The sequence below is a fragment of the Aspergillus thermomutatus genome (assembly GCF_002237265.1).
Source record: "Aspergillus thermomutatus strain HMR AF 39 chromosome Unknown NODE_361, whole genome shotgun sequence".
Classification (NCBI taxonomy): Eukaryota; Fungi; Ascomycota; class Eurotiomycetes; order Eurotiales; family Aspergillaceae; genus Aspergillus; species Aspergillus thermomutatus.
In genome coordinates this window covers 1-22,189 of record NW_020798411.1, presented here as the reverse complement: position 1 = coordinate 22,189, position 22,189 = coordinate 1, and the positions used below count along the sequence as shown (strand labels likewise).

The 22,189-nt window shown below is 51.3% G+C and overlaps 8 protein-coding genes across 8 annotated transcripts; 2 read left to right on the top strand and 6 right to left on the bottom strand.

The window, feature by feature from the left end:
• Positions 1-1,051: 1,051 nt before the first annotated feature.
• Positions 1,052-3,818, bottom strand: cdc48 (AAA family ATPase CDC48; the record flags this gene model as incomplete). Its single annotated transcript, XM_026756442.1, has 6 exons — positions 1,052-1,638; positions 1,696-3,187; positions 3,251-3,500; positions 3,566-3,621; positions 3,680-3,707; positions 3,769-3,818. The coding sequence occupies 6 exons, from the start codon at positions 3,816-3,818 to the stop codon at positions 1,052-1,054; spliced, it is 2,463 nt and encodes an 820-aa protein (XP_026610091.1).
• Positions 3,819-4,704: 886 nt separating this feature from the next.
• CDV56_102579 (uncharacterized protein) lies at positions 4,705-5,747 on the bottom strand (the record flags this gene model as incomplete). The annotated part of the gene is made up of 2 exons (XM_026756198.1): positions 4,705-5,464; positions 5,551-5,747. 2 exons carry the CDS (start codon positions 5,745-5,747, stop codon positions 4,705-4,707), a joined length of 957 nt encoding a protein of 318 aa, XP_026610090.1.
• Positions 5,748-6,359: 612 nt separating this feature from the next.
• On the bottom strand, positions 6,360-7,600 carry CDV56_102330 (uncharacterized protein; the record flags this gene model as incomplete). The annotated part of the gene is made up of 2 exons (XM_026755949.1): positions 6,360-7,148; positions 7,232-7,600. The coding sequence occupies 2 exons, from the start codon at positions 7,598-7,600 to the stop codon at positions 6,360-6,362; spliced, it is 1,158 nt and encodes a 385-aa protein (XP_026610089.1).
• Positions 7,601-8,984: 1,384 nt separating this feature from the next.
• On the top strand, positions 8,985-9,922 carry CDV56_102004 (Mpv17/PMP22 family protein; the record flags this gene model as incomplete). Its single annotated transcript, XM_026755623.1, has 4 exons — positions 8,985-9,101; positions 9,181-9,456; positions 9,548-9,814; positions 9,863-9,922. The coding sequence occupies 4 exons, from the start codon at positions 8,985-8,987 to the stop codon at positions 9,920-9,922; spliced, it is 720 nt and encodes a 239-aa protein (XP_026610088.1).
• Positions 9,923-10,453: 531 nt separating this feature from the next.
• Positions 10,454-12,389, bottom strand: CDV56_101679 (DCN1 family protein; the record flags this gene model as incomplete). The annotated part of the gene is made up of 5 exons (XM_026755298.1): positions 10,454-10,889; positions 10,958-11,132; positions 11,188-11,258; positions 12,143-12,207; positions 12,306-12,389. 5 exons carry the CDS (start codon positions 12,387-12,389, stop codon positions 10,454-10,456), a joined length of 831 nt encoding a protein of 276 aa, XP_026610087.1.
• A 743-nt stretch (positions 12,390-13,132) lies between these two features.
• Positions 13,133-13,879, bottom strand: NIP7 (ribosome biosynthesis protein NIP7; the record flags this gene model as incomplete). Its single annotated transcript, XM_026755087.1, has 4 exons — positions 13,133-13,156; positions 13,224-13,325; positions 13,382-13,551; positions 13,615-13,879. 4 exons carry the CDS (start codon positions 13,877-13,879, stop codon positions 13,133-13,135), a joined length of 561 nt encoding a protein of 186 aa, XP_026610086.1.
• A 150-nt stretch (positions 13,880-14,029) lies between these two features.
• Positions 14,030-16,150, top strand: CDV56_101116 (nuclear export protein Noc3; the record flags this gene model as incomplete). The annotated part of the gene is made up of 1 exon (XM_026754735.1): positions 14,030-16,150. The coding sequence occupies one exon, from the start codon at positions 14,030-14,032 to the stop codon at positions 16,148-16,150; it is 2,121 nt and encodes a 706-aa protein (XP_026610085.1).
• A 499-nt stretch (positions 16,151-16,649) lies between these two features.
• Positions 16,650-19,594, bottom strand: CDV56_100574 (uncharacterized protein; the record flags this gene model as incomplete). Its single annotated transcript, XM_026754193.1, has 3 exons — positions 16,650-17,626; positions 17,732-19,414; positions 19,510-19,594. 3 exons carry the CDS (start codon positions 19,592-19,594, stop codon positions 16,650-16,652), a joined length of 2,745 nt encoding a protein of 914 aa, XP_026610084.1.
• Between the last annotated feature and the right edge of the window lie 2,595 nt (positions 19,595-22,189).

The window sequence follows — 22,189 nt, the reverse complement described above, 5'->3', positions numbered from 1 at the left end:
CCTCCCCAACAACCCTCACCCCCGACACCCTCGAAACCGACCTCCTAACACACCTCGCCTCGACCACCGCCCTCGAAGACCTCCACACAACGCTCCTCTCCTCCCTCCAACGCCTCGGCTGGACCGAAAAGATCCGCAAACTATCCCTCGAGCTCCTGCGCGCCGGCCGCTGCGAGCGCTTCGACGACGTCGTCGAGGCAGTCGTCGCCTCCGCCGCGGGGATAAAGACGCCCTCAGCCGCGGCGCAGAACGGCAATGGCAGCAACCACGGCGAGGACGACTGGGCCGAGCTGGACGAGGTGGATGTGCGGATTCCCAAGGCGGTGGTTGAGCAGGGGGTACGCGCCATCAAGGAGGTGTTGAGGGAGGTGGTGGTGTTAGAGGATGATCCGGATCTGAACGCCCTGCATCAGAGCGAGCATGTGTCGGAGAGCAAGGGGAGCTTAGAGGCCGAGGGGGAGAAAGAGAAATCCAAAATCTCAAAGTCCGGGGAGCCGTCGCTCAAGAATGGTGATACAAGTCCGACCAAGAAGACAAACAAGAAGCCCAAGACGGGGAAACAGGTCAAATGAAGCAATGGGGGTTTCTGTCCTACTCTGAGTGTTGCTCCTTGTCACTTTCTTCGCTTCCATTCCTGGGGATACCTTCACTTTGGCTCATGCAGGCGTTCGTCATGGCTTACAGTTTTCGGTCGTGCTTATGGGAGTCTGGAGGGATGGGATTTAGTCATTTGATACCATGCCAGATCATTGTACAGTGTTTAAAAACCAACTTTCTCATTTACGTTCTAAACTAGCAAAGAGGACCGCTCAAGCTCAAATGTGAATCGACCTTCCTCGTCCGCCCGTTCACCAGGGCGTATGGGGAGATACAAGCTCAAGGAATCTTATCGCAAGAAAGCAAGCAAAATGTAAACAGTAGATACGCATTTGTGTCAACAGGTGAATCCCGTTCAACATTCCCAGGGTCATAGGCCGAGGCTAGATCTAGCTACTAGAGGATAAGGAGACTGAAAAATGAAAACGGACCAAGTTCATTAGAAAACACCCATTTAGTCGTAGAGGCTGTCATCATTGCCGGCTTCACCGAACGTGTCGTTCTCTGCAATCTCACCTGAAGAGGGGAAGCGGAAGAAACTGCTGCCACCAGAGTTCTTCAGACTCTGGGCGAAAGCCTCGTAACGGCGAATCTCCACATCGCTGACGGAACGACGAGCCGACTTCATAGCCTCCTCGAAGTGAGCACGAGTGAGCTCGGGCACCGGGTCCTCCTCCTCCACACCCTCATCCTCCATCTTGACATCCTCGCCAGCAGCCTCACGCTGCTTCTGGCGCTCAATATCAGCGGCAATGGATTGCTTGATGGCGAGCTTGACAGCACGCTGGGTGACAAATCCAAGATCAGCACCAGAGAATCCATGGGTCTTGCTGGCAATGAAGGCGATATCAACGTCGGGAGCGACAGGGGTCTTGCGGAGCTGGGCCTTGAGAATGCTCTCACGAGAAGCCTGATCGGGCAGAGGCACGTAGACCAGGGTATCGAGACGACCAGGACGAACCAGGGCAGCATCGAGCTGCTCGGGTCTGTTGGTAGCACCAATGACGAACACATTCTTCTTCGATGTCATGCCGTCCATTTCTAAAGGACTCGTTAGTTAGAGTCAATCTATGTCGCAAGACTTAATATGAAACTTACCAGTAAGAAGCTGGTTGACCACACGGTCAGAGGCACCACCAGCGTCGCCAACGGAACCACCACGGGACTTGGCGATCGAATCCAACTCGTCAAGGAAAACGACGCAAGGAGCAGCAGCACGAGCCTTGTCGAAAATGTCCCGGATGTTGCTCTCAGACTCACCGAACCACATGCTCAGAAGCTCAGGTCCCTTGACCGAAATGAAGTTGGCAGCACACTCGTTCGCGACAGCCTTGGCAAGCATGGTCTTACCAGTACCAGGAGGACCATAAAACAGAACACCACGGGATGGCGAAAGACCGAACTTCTGGAACTTTTCGGGGTGATCCACAGGGTATTGGACACTCTCGATGAGCTCGCGCTTGACCTCCTCCAGACCACCAATGTCCTCCCAACGGACGTTGGGAACCTCGACGACGGCAACCTCGCGAAGAGCAGAGGGGTTGGACACGCCGAGGGCGTAACGGAAGTTCTCCATTGTAACACCGAGGGAGTCAAGCACCTCCGCGTCGATGGTGTCCTCGTCAAGGTCGATCAGATCCATCTTTTCACGAATCTGCTGCATAGCGGCCTCAGAGCAGAGAGAGGCAAGATCGGAACCGACGTAACCGTGAGTCTCGGCGGCAATAGTCTCCAGATCAACGTCCTCAGCGAGCTTCATGTTCTTGGTGTGAATGGACAGGATCTCGAGACGGCCGGTGGGGTCGGGGATACCGATGTCCACTTCACGGTCGAAACGGCCGAAACGACGAAGGGCAGGGTCAATGGAGTTGGGGCGGTTAGTGGCGGCCATGACGACGACGTTGGAACGAGCCTTCATGCCGTCCATCAGAGTCAGGAGCTGAGAGACGACACGGCGCTCGACCTCTCCGTTGGTCTTCTCACGCTTAGGGGCGATGGAGTCGATTTCATCAATGAAGATGATGGCGGGGGAGTTCTTCTCGGCCTCCTCGAACGCCTTGCGCAAATTCGATTCAGACTCACCGGCCATCTTGGACATGATTTCGGGACCGTTGATCAGGAAGAAGAAGGCACCAGTCTCGTTCGCAACGGCACGAGCCATCAGTGTCTTACCAGTACCAGGAGGACCGTACATCAGAATACCACGAGGCGGCTTGATACCGATGGACTTGAACAGCTGAGGATGGCGCAGAGGCAACTCGACCAACTCACGGATCTGTGCCATCTGCTTTCTGCAACCACCGATATCGTCATAACCGACCTCGTTCAGGTTGCCCTCCTCATCCTCCCGCTGGATGGGCTCACCCTCGCAGTGGATGATGGTATCTTGTGCAACAATGCCGTACTCTGGGGGATCGACCTCGACAACCTTGAACTCCACCTGCCTCATACCTCCGCGTACTGTGAACAGGTCTCCCTGTTTCACAGGTCTGTAGGCTTCACGGAAGTATGGGGCGAGGTAGACATCGAAAAGCGATCCAGTCAGACCCTCTACGGTGTCTGCAATGGGAAGGACGGCAATCCGCTTGGCCTGCAGAGAAATAAGGTGTTAGTTTTTTGCTTCCCCTTGGGAGACATTTGAAGGCAAGCCTACATATTTGATATCTGGGCAAGGGTGCACGGTGATAATGTCACCGTGCTTGACACGCAAATTATGTCTCACGACACGGTTGATGCGGGCGCTTCCGTCATCCAGATCATCATCAGCAAGCACAATCAAAACGGTATCCTTCCGCTTCTTGCCCTTCACCAAGACTGTGTCACCACGGAAGAGCTGAAGCGTCTCCATGGTGTTGTTGGAAAGGGCAATAACTGAGTTGTCATCGTTGACGGCATCGGTCACACTGGGCAAATTAAGTCAGTAACCACGCCCGCCACTTCAATAGCTATCAGCGTGTGGTATGCTTACATCAACGAGTTGGGCTTCTTCTTCTTCTTGAGGATAGCTGTAGAGGTGTCGAGCTCCTGTGTTTGAAGAGTCAGTGCTAATGTTGACTTCTTGTCGACGCCACTGCAACTTTACCTCTTTCTTCTCGGCGCCAGAGACGTCCCTGTCGGTTTGTTAGCATAAGGACCCTGATAAGACGAAAAACAGTGAAACCAAGCACGTACTGGAGGTGCACCCTCTTCTTATCATGAGTGTGGTCTGGTTCTGCGCTCATTTTGACGAAGACTGAGATACGGTAGTTGTATGAACAAGCTCTTGAAGCAACGTAGACGTTCTGCAGGTATCAAGGACGTCCGCTCGGATGAGCTCAACTACCAAGGAGGAAAAAAACGAGAAAGAGAAATTGAAGGAAACGACAAGAGAGTTGTAGAGTCCGACAGACGAGATGAATTGTCTGGGGGACGAAGGGATAAAAAGAGGTGATACGTGGAAGTAAGAGAGATGGATGTGAGGTCGGAGGTTGGAAGCAACAGCTCCAGTTAAAGAGGTGACGATAGTCTCGGTGCCTGTCGGCCTGATGACTTAAGCCGCTGAAGGTTCATCAGCCACAGGTGCCGCCACCGCCCAAAGGAAAGAAGCGAATGGAAGATGGTCGTATCCAACCACCAGATGGACGGAGGTTTGCTTTGAAATCCATGCTGTGTACCTATGTGTCCTTAGTCTTTATTTCATTTAGGATGATAATGCTTCACAGATGCTAGCTTCATGCATGGTTTTTGCCACCCTGGCAGACAGCCGCAGGACATACTCATTCTGGGTGCCTGAGGCATCAAGGTATAGGAACAACTTGAATTCGAACCGAATCTGTCTTGGCAGTGAACCAGACTTGGTGCTGGCATGCCCTCAGCATCGTGCCGGCACGTCCTTTACAATCTATGATGCAGGGACATTCTCACTTTGATACAGGAACGAGCTGGTTGGTCGGATACCTGAACCGAGGTAATGTAGATTGGATAGAGCTGATAGTCCAACACAGCCAGTGGGACTGAATATCTGTGCCACTTTCAAGTGACAGAGCTGCATTCATGATATTTACCTGTCTCTATATAAACCAAAGAAGACGGAGCCGAATTATACACGAGTGAATCACATAACTGCGATCATGACTTCGCAGTCGCAGCCCAGAGATCATAGAATCCCCAAGCGCCAGCCATGAAACTGATCACACCCGACAAACTGTTAGGGATCCCAACGCCATTTTCTACACTCCAGTGAAGACACAACGGAGCCCAGCACACATTGTTCACCAGAGCCTTCTTCCAGGCACGAATCTCCGCCCTCAGTTTCTCCTGGCCCTCCTTCGTCTGCGCCTTGGCCGGATCACTGGCAATCTTCCTCCTCCGCAAGACAACCTGTCTCCACAGCACGAAGAATTGGAAGAAAATATGGCCGAACCACGCCCGGATACTCCACAAATACCACTTGTCGATGCCTCCCCATCGATCGATCAATTTCTTCGAGATGACTCCCTTGGATGCGAGGTAACCCACGTTCTCGAGGAATTGGTATACCATGTTCACGGCCACCTGGGCGAGGGTCAGGTTGCGAATGATGGGATCCGAAGGTGGTGACTTCAGAGTGGCTGAACCCCATGTCCAGAGGGGAACTAGACCCAAGAGTCGGATGGTATAGCGGGTCTCAGACATGAGGGAGGAAAGGGCGAGGAGCCGGGATTGCGGCGATGAGGACGGAGTAGCGGCATTGCGAGTAGATTTCGTACGGTTGTTCAACCGGGCAAGAAGGCCCAGACGCGTTTGTACAGCGATCCATGGCGCAGAAGTAATGAGATGATGCAGCGCATGAGTGAGATATCCGGTAGCTGCGAAGGCTCGTTCTTGACCGTAGGCTGTGGATAGGAGTCTACCGAGAGTAGTTGTTGTTAGTCACATGTGCCTCGCATCGCGCTTTGACAACAGCAGAGGGCATTGAAACCGTCGTTCACTTACTTGTCTAGACGTTCAATATTGTAGTCTGTCGCCTTGAGAGCTTCCAACAGCTTGCGTTGAGTATCGCTCCTCGCCGAAGAGGAGGGTACCGGCGATGAACTCCCCCCGGGGCTTACGGGCTTCCCCACACTGGGCGCTTCAATTTCAGGTGCCACAGGGGGCTCTGACGAAGCGACCGTCTTTTCAGACTCTGTCATAGCGATGTCCGACTGTCTAGCTATGTTTTAAACCAGTTGTGAAGAAAGTCGCGTCGCGGAGTTCTCAGATTTAAGGAGGTAGCAGTATGGAGCATCTGATGAGGATCTATGCTTAGGGCGCTGGAGCCGAGGCTCGGAATTCGGAGCGCGCAGGCAGCTGGACACTTGGTAGTGTCCGATAAAACTGAAGACGTCCATCACAAGTCTGCGGCGCATACGAAACACATAATAATTCACTCTGCATTCGATCTGCAGGGGTCGCTTGGTGACATTCGAAGCTATTACATAAGTTCAACTGACTACGAGCTACGAGTAGTATTTCTCGCCAGTCGAGGTCTCCTTTCAGCTCTGGCCTTGACCCGAACAGTCAGGGAAATTAAGATTGCTTCCCAAGCAATCCTTACATTGTGTTTTCACTGGCCAAAGATAAATTGATGACAATGATCGCCAATGAATAAGATCAACAGACAGGTTCCAGGCACCTATGGACAGCTTCAACAGCATTCTCAAGGGCTGTTAGATTCACCTATCCAACAGAGTTTGGCTTTCCCGTCCCTTGTTCGTCTTCCTTTCCGCCGCTGGACCGCTTTTCCCGCTCACTGTGCTGGTTGGCTATTGACTGATTTGATCATTCGAGATCCAAATGTCCGAAGTCGCACTGCGAAATAGCGACGCCAAGCCATAATCATCATCGTCTACTTCGACATCATGGTCACTTTCACGATCATGAGTGCTCCGTGCTTCAGGAGGCTCAAGGACGGTCTCTTCGGCATAACCTATCAAGATGCTTCTCGAGCCGCCGCTCAAGGAATTTCCTGATCCGCTGTCACTGAGCTCCGCAATAAGACCCGCGCTTGAAAACTCTCTGGTTTCAAACGGATCGTAGAGAGCGCGCAGATCAATGCGTGTGGCAACCGGGCGAAGGTGCGAGAAACGACGTTGCGCCAATGCGAGAGACATGCTTTCGAATGGCGTATAAGGGGGTGTAGGCGGCCCGAAGAAGTGCTCTCTCTGCTTGTAATGATTGTCCAAGTCGCGGACAATCCTGGCGTCGGAAACCCTTTTGTTGCTGAGCTCCCATGGAAGGGTGATCGCGGTACATGGATCGTTGAGAAAGCCGTCAAGATGGATGAAGGTACGCTCGGAGTAAGCTTCACCACAATGGTAGCAGCACCAGAATCGGCAAGCTGGACGCGGCTCCTTGGAGGCTTGTGCCGGGGAAGGCGATGATTCTTCCTGATTCTGCCGATGGATACCATCGATGCTCTCTGTGGGCAGTCCATCGTCGCCGTTGTCATCGTCCGGGTGGTCAGGCTCGACTCCCTGAATGACTTCAATGTGTGAGAACGGAGCGGCTACAGGCCCAGACTCTTGCTCCAGTTGCTGCAATACGATTGCCCTCTGTTGTCTCACGATCGTTCTCTCTCTGAAAGTGTAATGACCGTCCATCATGGCTCTGGAAATTCCTCGGGACAGCTGCGGACCGTTTGGATCAAGTCGATCGAGATCATCAACGCAGACGAGCAACCATCCGAGTAAGGGTTGGCGAGCGCAGTTGGGACAAAGTATACCATCGTCCACAAACCGGCGAACCATGAGACCATGAGAACACCAAGGGTGTATCTCATACTGCGGAAGGTTGCGTCTCGGGCAAAAGGGTGCTCGAAGACGCCATCCTGGCCACGCACTTCCTGGGTATATGTCCGGTCGTTGCTCAAAAATATCAGGCAGGACGTCGTCGGGTCTAGGCAGAAAAGACGGCGGATTAATCCGAGGAAATGGAACTGGAGGAGGCTGCGCTTTGGGGACTGAGCTGTGACATCCAGGAGTAGGTCTTGAGCTCCCCTCTCCATTGTCCGCCATGGTTTTGCATATGCGACGAGATGTTGGCTATAGGAGAGAGAAGTGGGTTATTAGGAGGAGGCATGACAGCTGAAAATGTACTATGTGTGCTTTCTCACTCCAAGCAGGAAAATGTGAGTGGGGTGTTCTCGGCGACGATGCGATGGTGATGTTACCCGATTGCAGTGCTGGTCAGTTCATCTAGGTGCTTTCCTATTGGGGACACTCTTATAGAACTTCTCCTGTGGCCGACAAACTAGAGTGAAGAGCTAAGCATATTCTTATAGAGCTCTAGGAGACTATGGAGAGCTTGAAACTATTTTCCTGATTCTAGGTATTATTATACTTGATAGTTATTCTGGTTGAGGTACGGAGTACTGTTGTTTATCTAATGTAGAGGCAGGGAAATAGTTCACTAACTCATCCCTGAGAAGCAGCTTGATAGATAGATACTCATTCTACTATCTCTTCTGACCACATTATTTTTTCCATCATCTTTTCATTGTAACTTCTCTTCTTCATGTATACTTTGTGCCCAATAATACATGCCTAAAAGAGTGATAATGATTGCGCAGCATTGTGCACACAGATAAAGGCTGCCAACTTCTTTCAAAAGCCAACAGCACAAGCTGATGAATGCCTTTAGCAGAATAAATGAAGATCATCCACCATAAACCTTCATTAATTCCAGCCAAAGAGTCCCAAGAAACACCACGTCGGAAGTGCTCCCCAGATGTCGGAGGTGCCCGAAGGAGCCTGGGCTGTCAGCGATGAACCCGCCATCTGCCGACCGCGTGGCCGAATAAGAAGCTGTCCTGAGAGATCAGCGATGCGTCTTCCCCTCCACATTCAAGCAACTAATCATCGATATTTATTGATCTATCTGGGTCCCAGGAACGGCCTTTGGGTTCCATTACATCTGTCTGTCCATTTCTAGATCAATTGCATGCATATAACTCTCCAGAAGTGTTACAACTTGCAAGTGAAACAGTTTCGTTCCTCTGTTCTCTTTTCTTGCTATATCTACCTAGTTGTTGTTGTTGTGTCGTCGGTCTGGGCCAGGCTGCCTCGGTAAGCTCCCTGCTGCAATAACCGTCTCTTTCTCTCCAGCCTCCTCTTCACATAAACAAACAGCGGGCCCCTTTCCCTTTCGCGCTCTTTAAACGCCCTCTTGTCCAACCCCACGATTTTTCTTTCTATTTGATCTAGCGGCCTCCTTACCCACCTCGCCTCATATTTACTCGTTCTGTGTCGATTATCAATTATCGTCGTTCTCATTCCTGAGCCTCTGTGACCTGACCGTCTTTCTCACTGCGCATAGCTATCGGCTATTCTTATCGCCTCCATTACCCGATCTGTCTACCAACCCGCAAGTCCCAATAAACACCAGCAACCATGTCGGTCAAGTTCCAGGAAGAGGTCACCAAGTCAATCCGAGAGGATACCAAGGAATTGGCGCATAAGGTTGGCGAGCGCTTGACGGGAGGAGATGCTCAGACAGGTTACCTCGCTGTATGTTTGACCTGCTGCTCGATAACGGAAGAGTACCGCGCGGATAGATTGCTGACTAGGCATTTGAACATGGACATAGCTCTACCTGCGTCAGCTGCAGTCGAATCCCCTGCGCACGAAGATGTTGACATCCGGTTTGCTTTCGGGTCTCCAAGAATTCCTAGCTTCCTGGATAGCAAACGATGTCAGCAAGCATGGACATTACTTCAGTGCTCGGGTGCCCAAGATGACCCTCTACGGCATGTTCATCAGCGCGCCTCTGGGCCACTTGCTCGTCGGCATCCTCCAGAAAGTCTTTGCTGGTCGCACCAGCTTGAAGGCTAAGATCCTCCAGATTCTCGCCAGCAACCTCATCGTACGTTCCTGTCAAATCTGTCCTATGCACTCGCCGGATGGCTGGTGTATGTCATTCGGTGCGACAAAGTTTAACCGCGTTCGCATTGCAGGTCTCCCCCATCCAAAACGCAGTCTACCTCACGTCGATGGCCATTATCGCCGGCGCGCGCACCCTCCACCAGGTCCGCGCAACCGTCAAGGCTGGTTTCATGCCCGTCATGAAGGTCAGCTGGATCACCTCGCCTCTGGCGCTCGCTTTCGCCCAGAAGTTCCTTCCTGAGCACACCTGGGTGCCATTCTTCAACATTATCGGGTTCTTCATCGGAACCTACGTCAACACTCACACCAAGAAGAAGCGTCTGGAGGCTCTGAGAAAGGTACAGTGATCTTCTCATTTTAAGCAGAGCCCGGCTAATACGCAACAGCGCTACGACCAACGCCGTGGCCCCGGCAGCGAGTACGAGAAGGGCGGCGACTACCGGTAAAGAATGTGAATACATCTAATGACTCGACAGACCGTCCCAGACCGCACGATAAACAAGGACCAAGTTTTGCGGACTTTTAGAATTTCCCGAATATTGGAATTGTGGCTGGCGGACTGCTTTGCCTGCATGATGCATCTCAATTTATCTCTTGAACATCTCTCATGTGACATCTCTCTTCGACCCAGTGATTCCCCTGATGTCGAGATGAAGATATGCCTTTTTTTTTTATCTGTTATGACGAATGGTCTTTTTAATTCTTGTATGTGAAATTTTGTGATGCTTTGGGCTTCGAACTTTAACTTGGCCTGGCTGTTTGGACTTCAGCTCGATTTCGGACTTATATCTTACTAGATGATAGACCAACAGTCTTTGAGGTCTTAAGTCTCTAACATAGGAGTTGCCTAGTCGGCACGGAGAGAAGTTAAATTGTTCATTTACACATATATTCATGGAGTACCAAGGATTGCACACAGTCTAGATGATGAAGGCGATCAGACCATGCCTAATAAGACTGATTAACGCACCCCATGATTACTCGACCTCCATCTCCTCCGAAGACTTTCCCCGTTTCGCCTGCACCCAACCCACAAACTCATCCAGGGTCCCCGGCCAGGCGGCGTCAGCACTCCACCAACCAAAGTTCTCATCCTCGAGGGTCTTGCGCAGGAACACTTCAACCTGCTCCCACAGATCCTTGTTGACGGGTCGCTTTCCACGCTCCTCGAGGTATTCGATCCACCAGTCCAACCAAGGAGTCGTAGGCGTGTTCCACTGAATGCCACCATGCTCAGGCGTAAAGAATAATCTCCACTGTTCTGCGGCAATATCGAACTGGAGATTCCGCTGGCCTTGCATACGACAGAGGGGAAATGTGTACCGATAAACGCGACGGAAGAGGTCTGGCTCAGCCGGGATACGAGCCCGAATATCTGCTGCACGGGCAATCATCTTTTGCAGATTGTCACATCTATAACGCCAAATTAGTTGAGTACACGAGTGCAGGACGGGATTAACTTGAATCGAGTGCTCACTTACCCAGCGCTTCTCCAGCCATTCACAAAGCCTTCTCTAGTGAACTCACCCATAGACGGCGACTTGAGAAGCTCTGCAATTCCCAGGCATGCCACCTCGTCTAGTTGCACTTGAATATCCCCCAGGAACTTCATGGCACCTTCAATACCAATCCCGTCGGCGTCCTCTTCGGGTGCATCTAAACTTCAATCAGCAAATTATACGGCAATACGGAATCTCCAACATGAAAATACCTCGATACGAGTCGAAAATCTTATTGAGGGCAGAAGTGCTTCCCCCATTACCCTGTGGGCTCTGGAAGTAACTGAGGATTCGATTAGCCTTCGCTCGGAGACAAATGTTCGAAAGTTCAAACAAAGAAGCAACCGCGAAAGAATAGAGCCGATATCTGCTAAGACGACTTGAATTCAATGAGCGCGTTTGAGAACCCCTGAAGCTAGGTATTTTTGGCCTTGCCTCTAGGCTCAGTCCGCCTCCCCTGATGCTCATTGCAAGTTATCTCAGAAGCTCAATGCTCACGACGAAACCAGCTGTTTCACTCAAGAAGAGTAGTCGCTCATCGGACATATGACATGACTTTGGCTTTGACAGCGCAAAGCAGCGTGGATACCTGCATATAAATGCATGTCATTCTGAAACTATCAACAGTGTGATTGCCCATATGAAGACGCAATGGCTGAAACACAGAGAACTGCATAGGGCTAAGCCAGAGCGGGATGACAGTATGTACGTATCTGAGAGCAAGAAAGGGCAGCAGCCACCCACGTAGGCTTCCCACGGCTAGCTGAAGGGGCACAGGACGTCTGCTCCAGCAGATACAGAACCAGATACGGCATTCAGAAATAATTTGCCGTTTGAAAGCTTCAAGCAGGTGTAGCGTCATTGAGTTGGATGTCTGTGGATGCACAGTTGAGTGCACCAGTACCCGTTCTGCACATACCCGGGGACCGAGTTGCAGGACGCGACGCGATGGAAGAGTATGATCCAAAGAGCAGTGGCCACACGACCAGACCCTGTTCAAAAGGAGCACTAACACATCATGTGTGCTACTCATCTGCGCCTAGGCAACAAATACTGCTCTGAATTCCCTGAAGCCCATGCAGCAGACGTCCAAGGAGAAAATAAGGCACTCGTAATAGGAAGCTTTGCGAAAGAAGACAAAACAAAGAAATAAATTCTAATACTCACGCATCAATAGCTTCCTCTACATTCCACCTATGTGCTTTTAGGAACTGCAAAGCCAGGATGATTAGCTATGATGGACAATGAAAAATTTCACGTGATCTGAACTTGAGGCGACAACTTTGGCAGGGTTTCGATGATCAAATGGGCCGAATTTAGCAAAACATACCTTTGCTGCTACCGCGTCCTTGGCCTCTGTGAAGTTCACAAACTGGGAGATCAGTTGCTTCTGAACTCCAGAGTAAGGTGGCATGGCGGGGTGATGGCGGGGGATAGTCCAGGGAGTTGAGATCTGGTGGTGTCCGACAGATGAGAGGAGAGCGTGAGAGTTGAGCTACTAGCGATACTCGAGGCAGTGGTCACGGCCGACAGAGTTGAGCAAAAGAGCCGAAACAATATGATGACTGAAAGGATTGACTAGAGATGCCTGGACCAAAGAAGGAAAGTTCCATCTTCGCCATTGGAGGCGCTGACTGATGTTCTTTTCGGCACGTGCCCAACAGCGTATTTTGTAAGAGTCCGATGAAGCCATGAAATCGATACAAGGTTATACAATTGTCGCCTTTTGGGTGAATATACAAAATTGAGATCTGCTTCTCTCTGGATAAACTGGGATATACAGGCATATCACCAGTCTCGGATATCTGGGGGTGTTTGACCTCTCGACAGCAAAAACCTTACACGACTACCTACTGCCACTGCCCATCTATCTATATTTAGCACGGTTTCGCGATTCTCTCGTCATGAGAGCCATTGATTGATGAATTTTAAGGACTATAGTGCGATATCTTCGGACTCTCGGGCCAAGGAATCATGGCATGTTACTGGCGAGTTGGAGAGCAGAATGCAGAATGGATGATGATAGATGATATTGGACATCGAGACGAAAAGACTTTTGTAGCCAAACAGACGCAAGACTCCAAAACTCCTCCAACAATCCCTTGATATCTAGTATGCGAACCCCATGAACGATCCCGCTTATGAAAAGCACTTCTATCACGTCGTAAACAGAGTGTCTTCCTATATAACGGTTAGCATTTAGATATAATCCCCGAATAATTCGTGACAAGGAGACGAAGCGACGTACCTCTCTCAGATATTCTCCTATATCCGCTTGCCGAAACACGGCAATCGCGGTGGGATCCAGCTTGCGAATCTCAGCGGTGGATCGAGCAGTAACACCAAATCCCTGAGCCAAGTCAGTCGCCTATCCAGAAGACATTTGCTGTTGCAGACCATTCATACCAAAGGTGTGTCGTTCGAATCGTACACCAAGACTCCTGTATGTTCTGGGATATCCTCACTCCATCTTCCGACGTGCGCCTTCACAACATTCGATCCGTAGAGGTAAGGCATGATACCATTGTCCTTAATCCAGACCTTGTATCTCGCATGAGGGGCAATTACGTCGAGCGCTAACCATGCGACTTCGTTAGCCAGCCATGCCACTTCCATTCTGCGGGACAGAATAAACGAACCTGTGATATGGATTCTGAACTTTCCAGTCTTTGTAAATTTGCCAATACAAGTCCCAAGAGAAAGAAGGGTGTCCCGAGTAAAACTCGTCGATAAATCAGCCAGTGACTTCTTCACGTAGTACACTCGGTTTCCTTGAAGACGGAAGACATGTCGCTCGTCCTCGGAATCGGACTGAGGTACGATGAGGTTGTTGAGTGACCGTCCGGTATAGCCTGCCAACTTGGCAAGTAGCGTCTGCAACTCCTGCTCCGTAAGTTGACGCATTTTTGCTTCTGCTCTGATCAGAATAAAAAATTCGTGAAGCTCCGCGGGAACAAAAATTCTAGACAAGGTGGAGCGGGAGCTCTAGCGTGAGATTCTTGGCGTTCGGGGAAAATTCAAAGGAAGAAAAAAAAGTTTCGACTTCGAACTTCGATGATTGCTATCTTTGATTTCGAACAATCCACGAGCAAAAATATGGCCCCTGGACGCACGATAAAGAGGAGACGACTGAGTCCTCCCGGCGATGAGGAGAATACCTCCTCCCGATCCTCGCGTGGTTCTCTCAACGATTTCTACAGCAATGCCGCCGAATGGGACCTCGAACAGGACTACGAGCGCCGACCGCGCAAACTAGGCAAGAAAGACAAAGAGAGCACTAGATTGCCCATCAAGACGGCAGAAGGGTTTCAAGTGCTCGAGGAGTCTGAACCAGAGGCTGAAGAGTCCGACAGCTTTCTCGGTACCGACGACGATGAGGACGGCGATGAGAATGACGACGATTCAAACGACGAGGATATGGAAGATGACGACGAAGCTGCAGAGGAAACTCCGAAAGTCCCATTGAAGTTGCAGATTATTCAAGCGAAGGAAGAGCTGGCGAGGCTGGCGACAATCATCAACGAGGACCCGGAAGAGCACATTTCGTCCTTCAAGACGATGGCTGATATGGTGGAGAATGGCCAACATGTCGCGATACAGAAGCTGGCCCTCGCTTCGCAGGCTGCTGTCTACAAGGATGTCATTCCCGGTTACCGGATCCGGCCTCTCAGCGAAGAAGACATGTCCGCGAAAGTCTCGAAAGAAGTGCGCAAGCTCCGGAGCTTTGAACAATCGCTATTGTCGGGGTACAAGCACTATGTCCAGAAGTTATTGGATCTTACGAAATCCTCAAAGCGCGATACTGCAGCCGTCGATCCCGGATTGAAGAGCATCGCGATCAATTGCGCCTGCAACCTCCTCCTTTCCGTACCGCATTTCAATTTCCGCACAGAGCTGCTGAAAATCCTTGTGAATAGTCTCGCAAAGAGGCAGATCGATGCTGATTTCATCAAGTGTCGAGAGACAATGGAAGAGGTGTTTTCCAAGGATAACGATGGAATAGTCTCTTTGGAAGCTGTTGGTCTGCTGTCAAAGATGATGAAAGCCAAAGATTTTAGGATACACGAGAGTGTCTTGGACACATTCCTCCATCTGCGCCTGCTCTCCGAATTCTCGGCAAAGGGCTCGAGGGACAGGATAGACCGCGAGCCAGAAGAAGAGGAGAATACCTTCAACGGCAAAAAGCCGAAGCAGAAGCGCGAATTCCGCACTAAGCGAGAGCGCAAGCTGCAGAAGGAGCGAAAGGCCGTGGAAAAGGACATGAAAGAGGCGGATGCTTTGGTTTCCCATGAAGAAAGAGATAAGAACCAGGCGGAGACACTGAAGCTCGTCTTCGGCACGTACTTCCGCGTCCTGAAGCTTCGCATTCCCAACCTCATGGGTCCCGTCCTCGAAGGCCTCGCCAAATACGCACACCTGATCAACCAAGACTTTTTTGGCGACCTGCTGGAAGCTTTGAAGGACTTGATCGGTCACGCCGATAAAGCCGAGGGAGAAGATGGCGAAGACGAAGCACAGGAGGAAAGCGAATCGACGTCGCGAGACGCTCAACGCGAGGCTCTGCTCTGCACCATCACTGCCTTTGCGCTTTTGGAGGGACAAGAAGTTAGCAAAGCGGCATCATCTCTTCACCTCGACCTGAGCTTCTTCGTCAAACATCTCTACCGCTCCCTTTATTCTCTCTCCGTCAACCCCGATGTCGAGTTCAACCCTACCAAGGCACTCCGCCTGCCTGATCCAAACTCACCCGAAGCAAACGGCTCAATGCACCGATCCAAGAGCAAAGTTAACTTCCAGACACCCACCGTCCTCCTCCTTCGGTGTCTCCAATCTACGCTTCTTTCCCGGGCACATGGAACGCCACCCACCGTCCGTCTTGGCAGTTTTACCAAACGGCTCATGACGACCTCTCTCCAAGTACCCGAGAAGTCTGCACTCGCGACGCTGTCGCTTCTAAATCAAGTAGCCAAGCACCATGCGCGCCGGATCGCGCCATTGTGGCACAGCGAGGAGCGGAAAGGGGACGGAGTGTTCAATCCCTTTGCGGCTGACGTTGAGACGACCAACGTATTTGCGGGGACAGTATGGGAAGGCGAGTTGCTGCGTCTTCACTATTGCCCTCAAGTTAGAGATGCGGCAGCGGATATAGAAAAGTTGATTGCGGGCCGGAATTAAGTTGCCGTTACAATACCCGTCTTCAGTCTTACTTTGAGTTCATCGTCACTTTTACAAATTTCTTGTGCATTTCTTCCGTGCTGACTATCAACATATCGGTTTTCTGTTATTTCTGTCCTTTTCCGTATTTCCTCAGGCATTAACATTCTGGTGATACCCGTAGATAAAGAGAGCACGTGAACGCACGGCCCTTCAAGAATCAATCCCGTCCTCTGTCATTTGTGCAAATAGACATCAATCCATCCCTCCTTAATTCAATAACAACGCCAACGGCCAAATTGATCAAACTCCTCATGTCCTCAGGAAGGCTTTCAGTCATGAAAATAGAAACTGAGCTTCGGCACAACATCAAGTGAAAACCGTATTCCAGGTCTCATCATCAATAATCCCAATTCAACCTCAGATTGAACGAAAACCTCATAGTGAAGCAGTCACATATCCCAATAATTGGTACGCAACAGGCGAATGCTCAACGATGTTTTAGATCTGAATGTGAGATCTAAGCATGAGGGTTGCTCTGATTGCCCTCAGGCGAGGCTCCGCTGTGATGCCAAGTTGCAGCCTGCCAGCCCTGTGTTCCCATTGGAGCCGAAGCAGTGACAGGAACCGGACCAGCAACCTGAAGGGAAGCAGGTAGATTCTGAGGTGTTCGACCAGCATAAGCAGCGCCTGGCGGGCCGCCATGCGGAGAGGGAAATCTCGGCCGCATCGGAGGTGCTCGAGGGGGCAGAACCACCGCAGGGGGACGCAACTGGATATCCCTATGGAGTGACGAAGACGAACTGGGTGTAACAGCGAAGGCATTCGCGGGCAAGTGGTTTGCGGTTGGTGTTCTGGTGCCGATGTGCTGGTGAGAATGCGAATGAGAATTTCTAAATCCACGTCTCTGCGTGGTAGGTCTCTCGGTTCCAGGGGTCGCCTGCCCGGTCTGTGTACGTGGCTGAGATTTGAGACGCTCCCGATCAAGCATGATCTGCTGCTGTCTGTCATTGCGCAAAGCTGGATGAATCGAGCTTGGGCTTTCGTCGGCAAGGCTCGAAGGCTGTGAGGCTCCGGCAGCAGCAGCCGGAACGGGAGGCGTCGAAGAATAACCGTTCTGCTCTTGAGAGTTCTTTGTCTTTTTGTTTCGACGGGGGGTGCGCAAGAACCTGTTGCCAGCGTGACTTTCACCATCATCGCGGCGGCGGAATCCAAACATCCCCTTCTTGTGAGGGGTCTTCACACCTTCATTGGTGGGTTTATCATCTATCTCAAGATTTTGTGAGGTCTGGATGAGTGAACTCTGACCGTTCTCAGGAACAGAGTTGGCTGCAGTCTGACGACTAAGCTTGAATACCTTAGGTTCAGGGCTACCGGAGGACTCCTGGGCAGGGTTTCTCCTTCTCACCTGAGACTCTGTGAACTCTCGGCGTTTCTCTCCCTTCAAAGGTGTGCTGCGGAAGGCCACGGTAGTAGACGGAATGTTTTGAGCGGGTCCTGGGTTGTTGTGTTGGGTCAAAGAGCCCTCACCCCCAAAGACGTTCTCACTTCCCTTCTGTTTTCCTTTCTTCTCATCTTGGTTACTTCTTACTTCCATCTCACCCTTCTTGACAAACCGTTGACCTTTTCTATCCTGTCGTTTCTCACTGTCCTTGGTCACAACTGGGGTATTTTGAGCGGCCTGCAACTCAGCACTTGTGGTCTTCGGATCCTGTGCTGAGTTGCAGGAGGCATACGTCTTCTGAGGCGACCTTATTGACGCGTTGATTTCTCCTCTCAGTCTGTTGATCTGGTTCGAGATACCGATCAACAACCTCTCTTCCATACGCTTTATTTGCATTTCAATCGCCCCAACTTGACATTCAAGACTGGTCATACCGCGGTGCAGGTCTGATATGATCTCATTTTGGCCTGCCGAGCGAGTATTGATCATACGCAGAACGTCGGACATGGCGTCTGTCTGTCTCAGAATCTGATCATTTGACCAGTTGTTCGAGTTCTCAAGTACTCTGCAAAATCTATGAAGAGCGGTGTTAATATGGAGATGGACCGCTTCGGTATGAGACGCGAGCTGCTGTTCCAGGCTCGTCGTGTTCCGGTAGCCTGGATGCGGTGGAGGAGGAGCGTAGCCTCCGTGACTTGTAACGCCAGCGAAGTGTTGTTGTCCAGCTGTAGCGTGAGTTTGAGCATTGAAATGCTGGGTGTGCGAGTGTGCGAGTGCTGGTTGATATACTGGTGCTGCCGGCATTACGGTAGGCTGAACTCCGCCGTGACCATGGTTAAAAGGAAGACTTCTTGGCTGATCAGTCGAAAGCATCACAGGGAATCTATGTTCATTCGTCCTAACCACCGCCGGTCTGTGTCTGTGCTTGGTAGTTGGCAGATCTGGTGCGGTGTTCGTCATCTCGGCACTGGCATTGTCGTAGATGGACGGCGAGATCGGATCGGCATATTCTTCTTCTACTGCGTAGAAGGAAATCTTTGTCGACGCAGGGCTGCCCACTTCGTTCTCCGCTCTCAGGCTGCGAATGCTCGATTGCTCTCTGATGACCTGCGCCTGTCCACTGTTTTCGAATTCGCCTGTGCGGGCCGCAGGAGAAGAGCCACTCAGCAGCAGGGCATCAAGCTGCATTTTCCGCTCGGACTCTGGCTCGACAGGGCTCTGCATGCCGTTTCCACCCGCAAAGGGCCCAAGGCTCAACTTTTCGTTGTTTGGCTGCTCATCATTTCCAATGGAACTAGCGACAGCGCAAGATTCCACACTAGCCTGGGAGAACTGACCAAAGCTGATGTCCCTAAAAGGGAATGGTGGTGCAGACGATGGGTAGACTCCCGGCTCTCGCGGCTTAGGGACATACAGCTTCTCTTCGCTGAAGTCGTGAGTCTCCACGCCAGGGATCTGTCCGTCTTCGTTGCCCGCTGCTGGCTCGTTCTTAGAGCTGTCCCTACGGAACTCCTTTGCAAGGTCTTTGAGACTTAGCTTAGACCGGAGGGCAGCCACTCTGGATTTCATTTTTTCTTTCTGACTCTTGTTGTTGTCGCCCTTATTGTTATCGAACACGTCTTCAGGCCGAGCTGGCTCGGTGACGGAACGCTTTTTAGTGATGTTGGGCTTGCCCACGACCTCCGGCTTGCAAGCCTCGACGGGATCGCCGTTGTCCTCCGCAGGGACGTGGCGTGGCTTTGGCATGGGAAGGGCCAGGTCAGCGTCGAAATCGAGACCCGACGACTTGCGGGAGTTGGTTGGTCTATGGCCCATGACTGGACCCTTACGAGGGATAGCGACTACGACGAGACGAGCTTATTAGCACCAAGGTCTTCCGTCTTCAGGGAAAAGCATTCGTGGACCCCTGTCGAGGAGATATGGATTGCTTGCTTACCTGTGTCGGTGTTGACAGCCTCCTGCTGCTGCTTTTGCTCACGAGCCTTCATCTGCGCCCACGCGTTTCCACTCTGAGAAGACATGGCACGAAGCTGAAGTAGCAAGCGATTTTTCTTTCAAAGGGTTCTTGAGCAGTTGATACTAGAAGCTTGTTGCTTATCACGATCGTTAAGAGCAAAGGTGATAGAATGGGAAGTGTTGCTGTGGATATGAGAAAGATGATTGATGGTAAGCGAGGATGCTTGGGAAAGTGTTTGGGCTCACCTGAGATCTCACTTTGTTGTGCGAGCACCGCGCGACTAGCGAGTAAACAGAACTTCACGGAATATTCGCTAGGTGATGTTTTCTGGTTGTGTTGCTGGTGCTGGTGCTGGTGCTCGCTAGCGCCTGATGAGGACCTGTCACTCAGGAGCTCAGCGTGAATTGCAACATGTACCCAGATTCTTTGATCATTGTCTCTATCTTGCTGGCAGGCAGAATGATATCTGGTTTAAGACCAGCTAGTTCTTTACTTGAAGTACATGTAGCTATCCCCAAGTAGAAGCTCTGATATCAGGATGTCGCTTCGTAGCTGAGTCTGTATAGAGGCAAGGCACGGATTCGTAAGACGCAAACAACACTTAGTACAAGCTGATTCTCTCGCGGATTATCCAAAGCTATGCTATGAGCGTTGACTATAGTCCCTACTATACGAATATACCTCACCTTCTTAGTATCGAGAAAGTTGATAATTCAATTCAGGTCGAACAGAGTGATATCACTCGCATCGCTGGAACCGGTTCAAGGAAACTTGGGGTGCTTCTCCCTCAGATGTAGGTAACAAGCTACACCATCACAGAGATCACTATGTCTGAAGATTTTCACAAACAGTAATGCTATCTGGACTGGCAGATACTGCTATCTTCTTGCTCATCTTAAGGGTAATGGCAGGCACGAGTCGAATCTAGGAGAGAGTGATTCTGGCTAGGGCGAGGGCAATGGCAATGGCAGTCCACAGGACTAGCTTGATATTCTATAGTAGGGAGCATCGTTTCGAAAATCAGGGTCTTCTTTCATTCATCATAATCATCAAACATAAACATCATTACATACTGGCAGACGTTCACATCAACCGCAAACTTCCGGCCAGTCATATCAATTGCTACCAAGGTGAGACAGCCTTCCAAGGGGTGAGAGAGTTGCCACAGTTAGAGAGCAGAATAAGGAAAATAATATTAACAGATTGAGAGCGAACATCCACAAATATCAAATACAGGGGAATCGAGTCGAGTAAAAATGAGCGGCGACGATTAATTTTTCAACAGATTCAAACTTATCGGGTATATGCACGCCAAATAATAGCCAGCAAGGGTGCAGCGAAAACGGTCATCAAGAACAGATTCCTGAATCTCATTAGCTTTGGCAATGACAATGATTAAGCGATGATTTGATCACTCTTGAGAGTTCAGAGACTCTGAAGAGCGAATGATTTCTCGGACAAGCGGTAGGAGCAACCATCTACTGGTTCGCCCTTCCACCACGGCGGAAGGGCGAGAAGATGGCGCCGAAGAAATTGCCGAAGACGGCACGCAAAATAGTCCTCAACCAGCTGTCTCGCTTATGGTTCAAGGAAACAGCAGTGACTGACCGATTTTGACTGGGAGAACGAGTCTCCTCGTTGTTCTTGGGGGCAACTGCCTTGCCGGCATCGTCCTCAGTAGGAGCAGAAGACTCGGTCGAAGTGGAGGGGCCGTCGGTAGATGCGGGAGCTCGCTCGTCGTGACAGGCTGGCTTCACAGCCTGGTTATCGTTGGTAGACGAAGGCTGGGTAGGCTCCGCAGGCAACTGTTCAGTGGATGGCAACTCCAGCTTTCGGAGGAGAGCTTCGCGGTCGCCAGCAAGCGCTGCGAGAGCAGGATCACTTTCAGGCTCGGGGGTGGGCATGTCCTTTGAAGTGGAGGCTTCGGTGTGTTTATTGTCGGCGGTCTGGGCTCCAGGTACGAGGTGCGAAGTTTCGTGCTTGCCGTCGTTAGGTTGAGACTGTTCCTTGGCGTTCACACCATGCTTGGGCGCAGCAGCGACTTCAGGCTCTTTGTGAGACGAGGAAGCGACTCCAGCAACAACAGCACCGGCAGCGATGGCAGCTGCGGCACCAGCTCCAATGAGCTCGGGCGTCACGATCGAGCTTTTCTCTTCTGAGGTCTTGGCGGCCTCGTCGGTGGGCTCGGGGGTGGCATCCTGAACTTGAGGGACAGGCTGAGTGGGGGAAGGATCGACGTCTTTCTCAGCTGAAGATTCGCCATTATAGACAGGGGCAGACTCTTCAGCCTTGGGTTCTTCAGAGGCTACTGGTTCGGATTCGACCTTAGCGGTCTCCTCTTCACCAGTCAGAGATTGGTCGGCCTTGTCAGTGCTGCCGACAACACCATTGACCTCAGGTTCTGCTGCTGTCTCATCAGTAGAATCATTCTTGACGGCCTCGGGCTCCACTTCGGCGGTAGTCACTTCCACATCCTGAGCCTGGATTTGCTTTTCAGTCACGGGCTCGATGGTGGACTCCGCGACGGGCTCAGCGACGGGCTCAGCGACGGGCTCAGCGACGGGCTCAGCGACGGGCTCAGCGACGGGCTCAGCGACGGGCTCAGCGACGGGCTCAGCGACGGGCTCAGCGACGGGCTCAGCGACGGGCTCAGCGACGG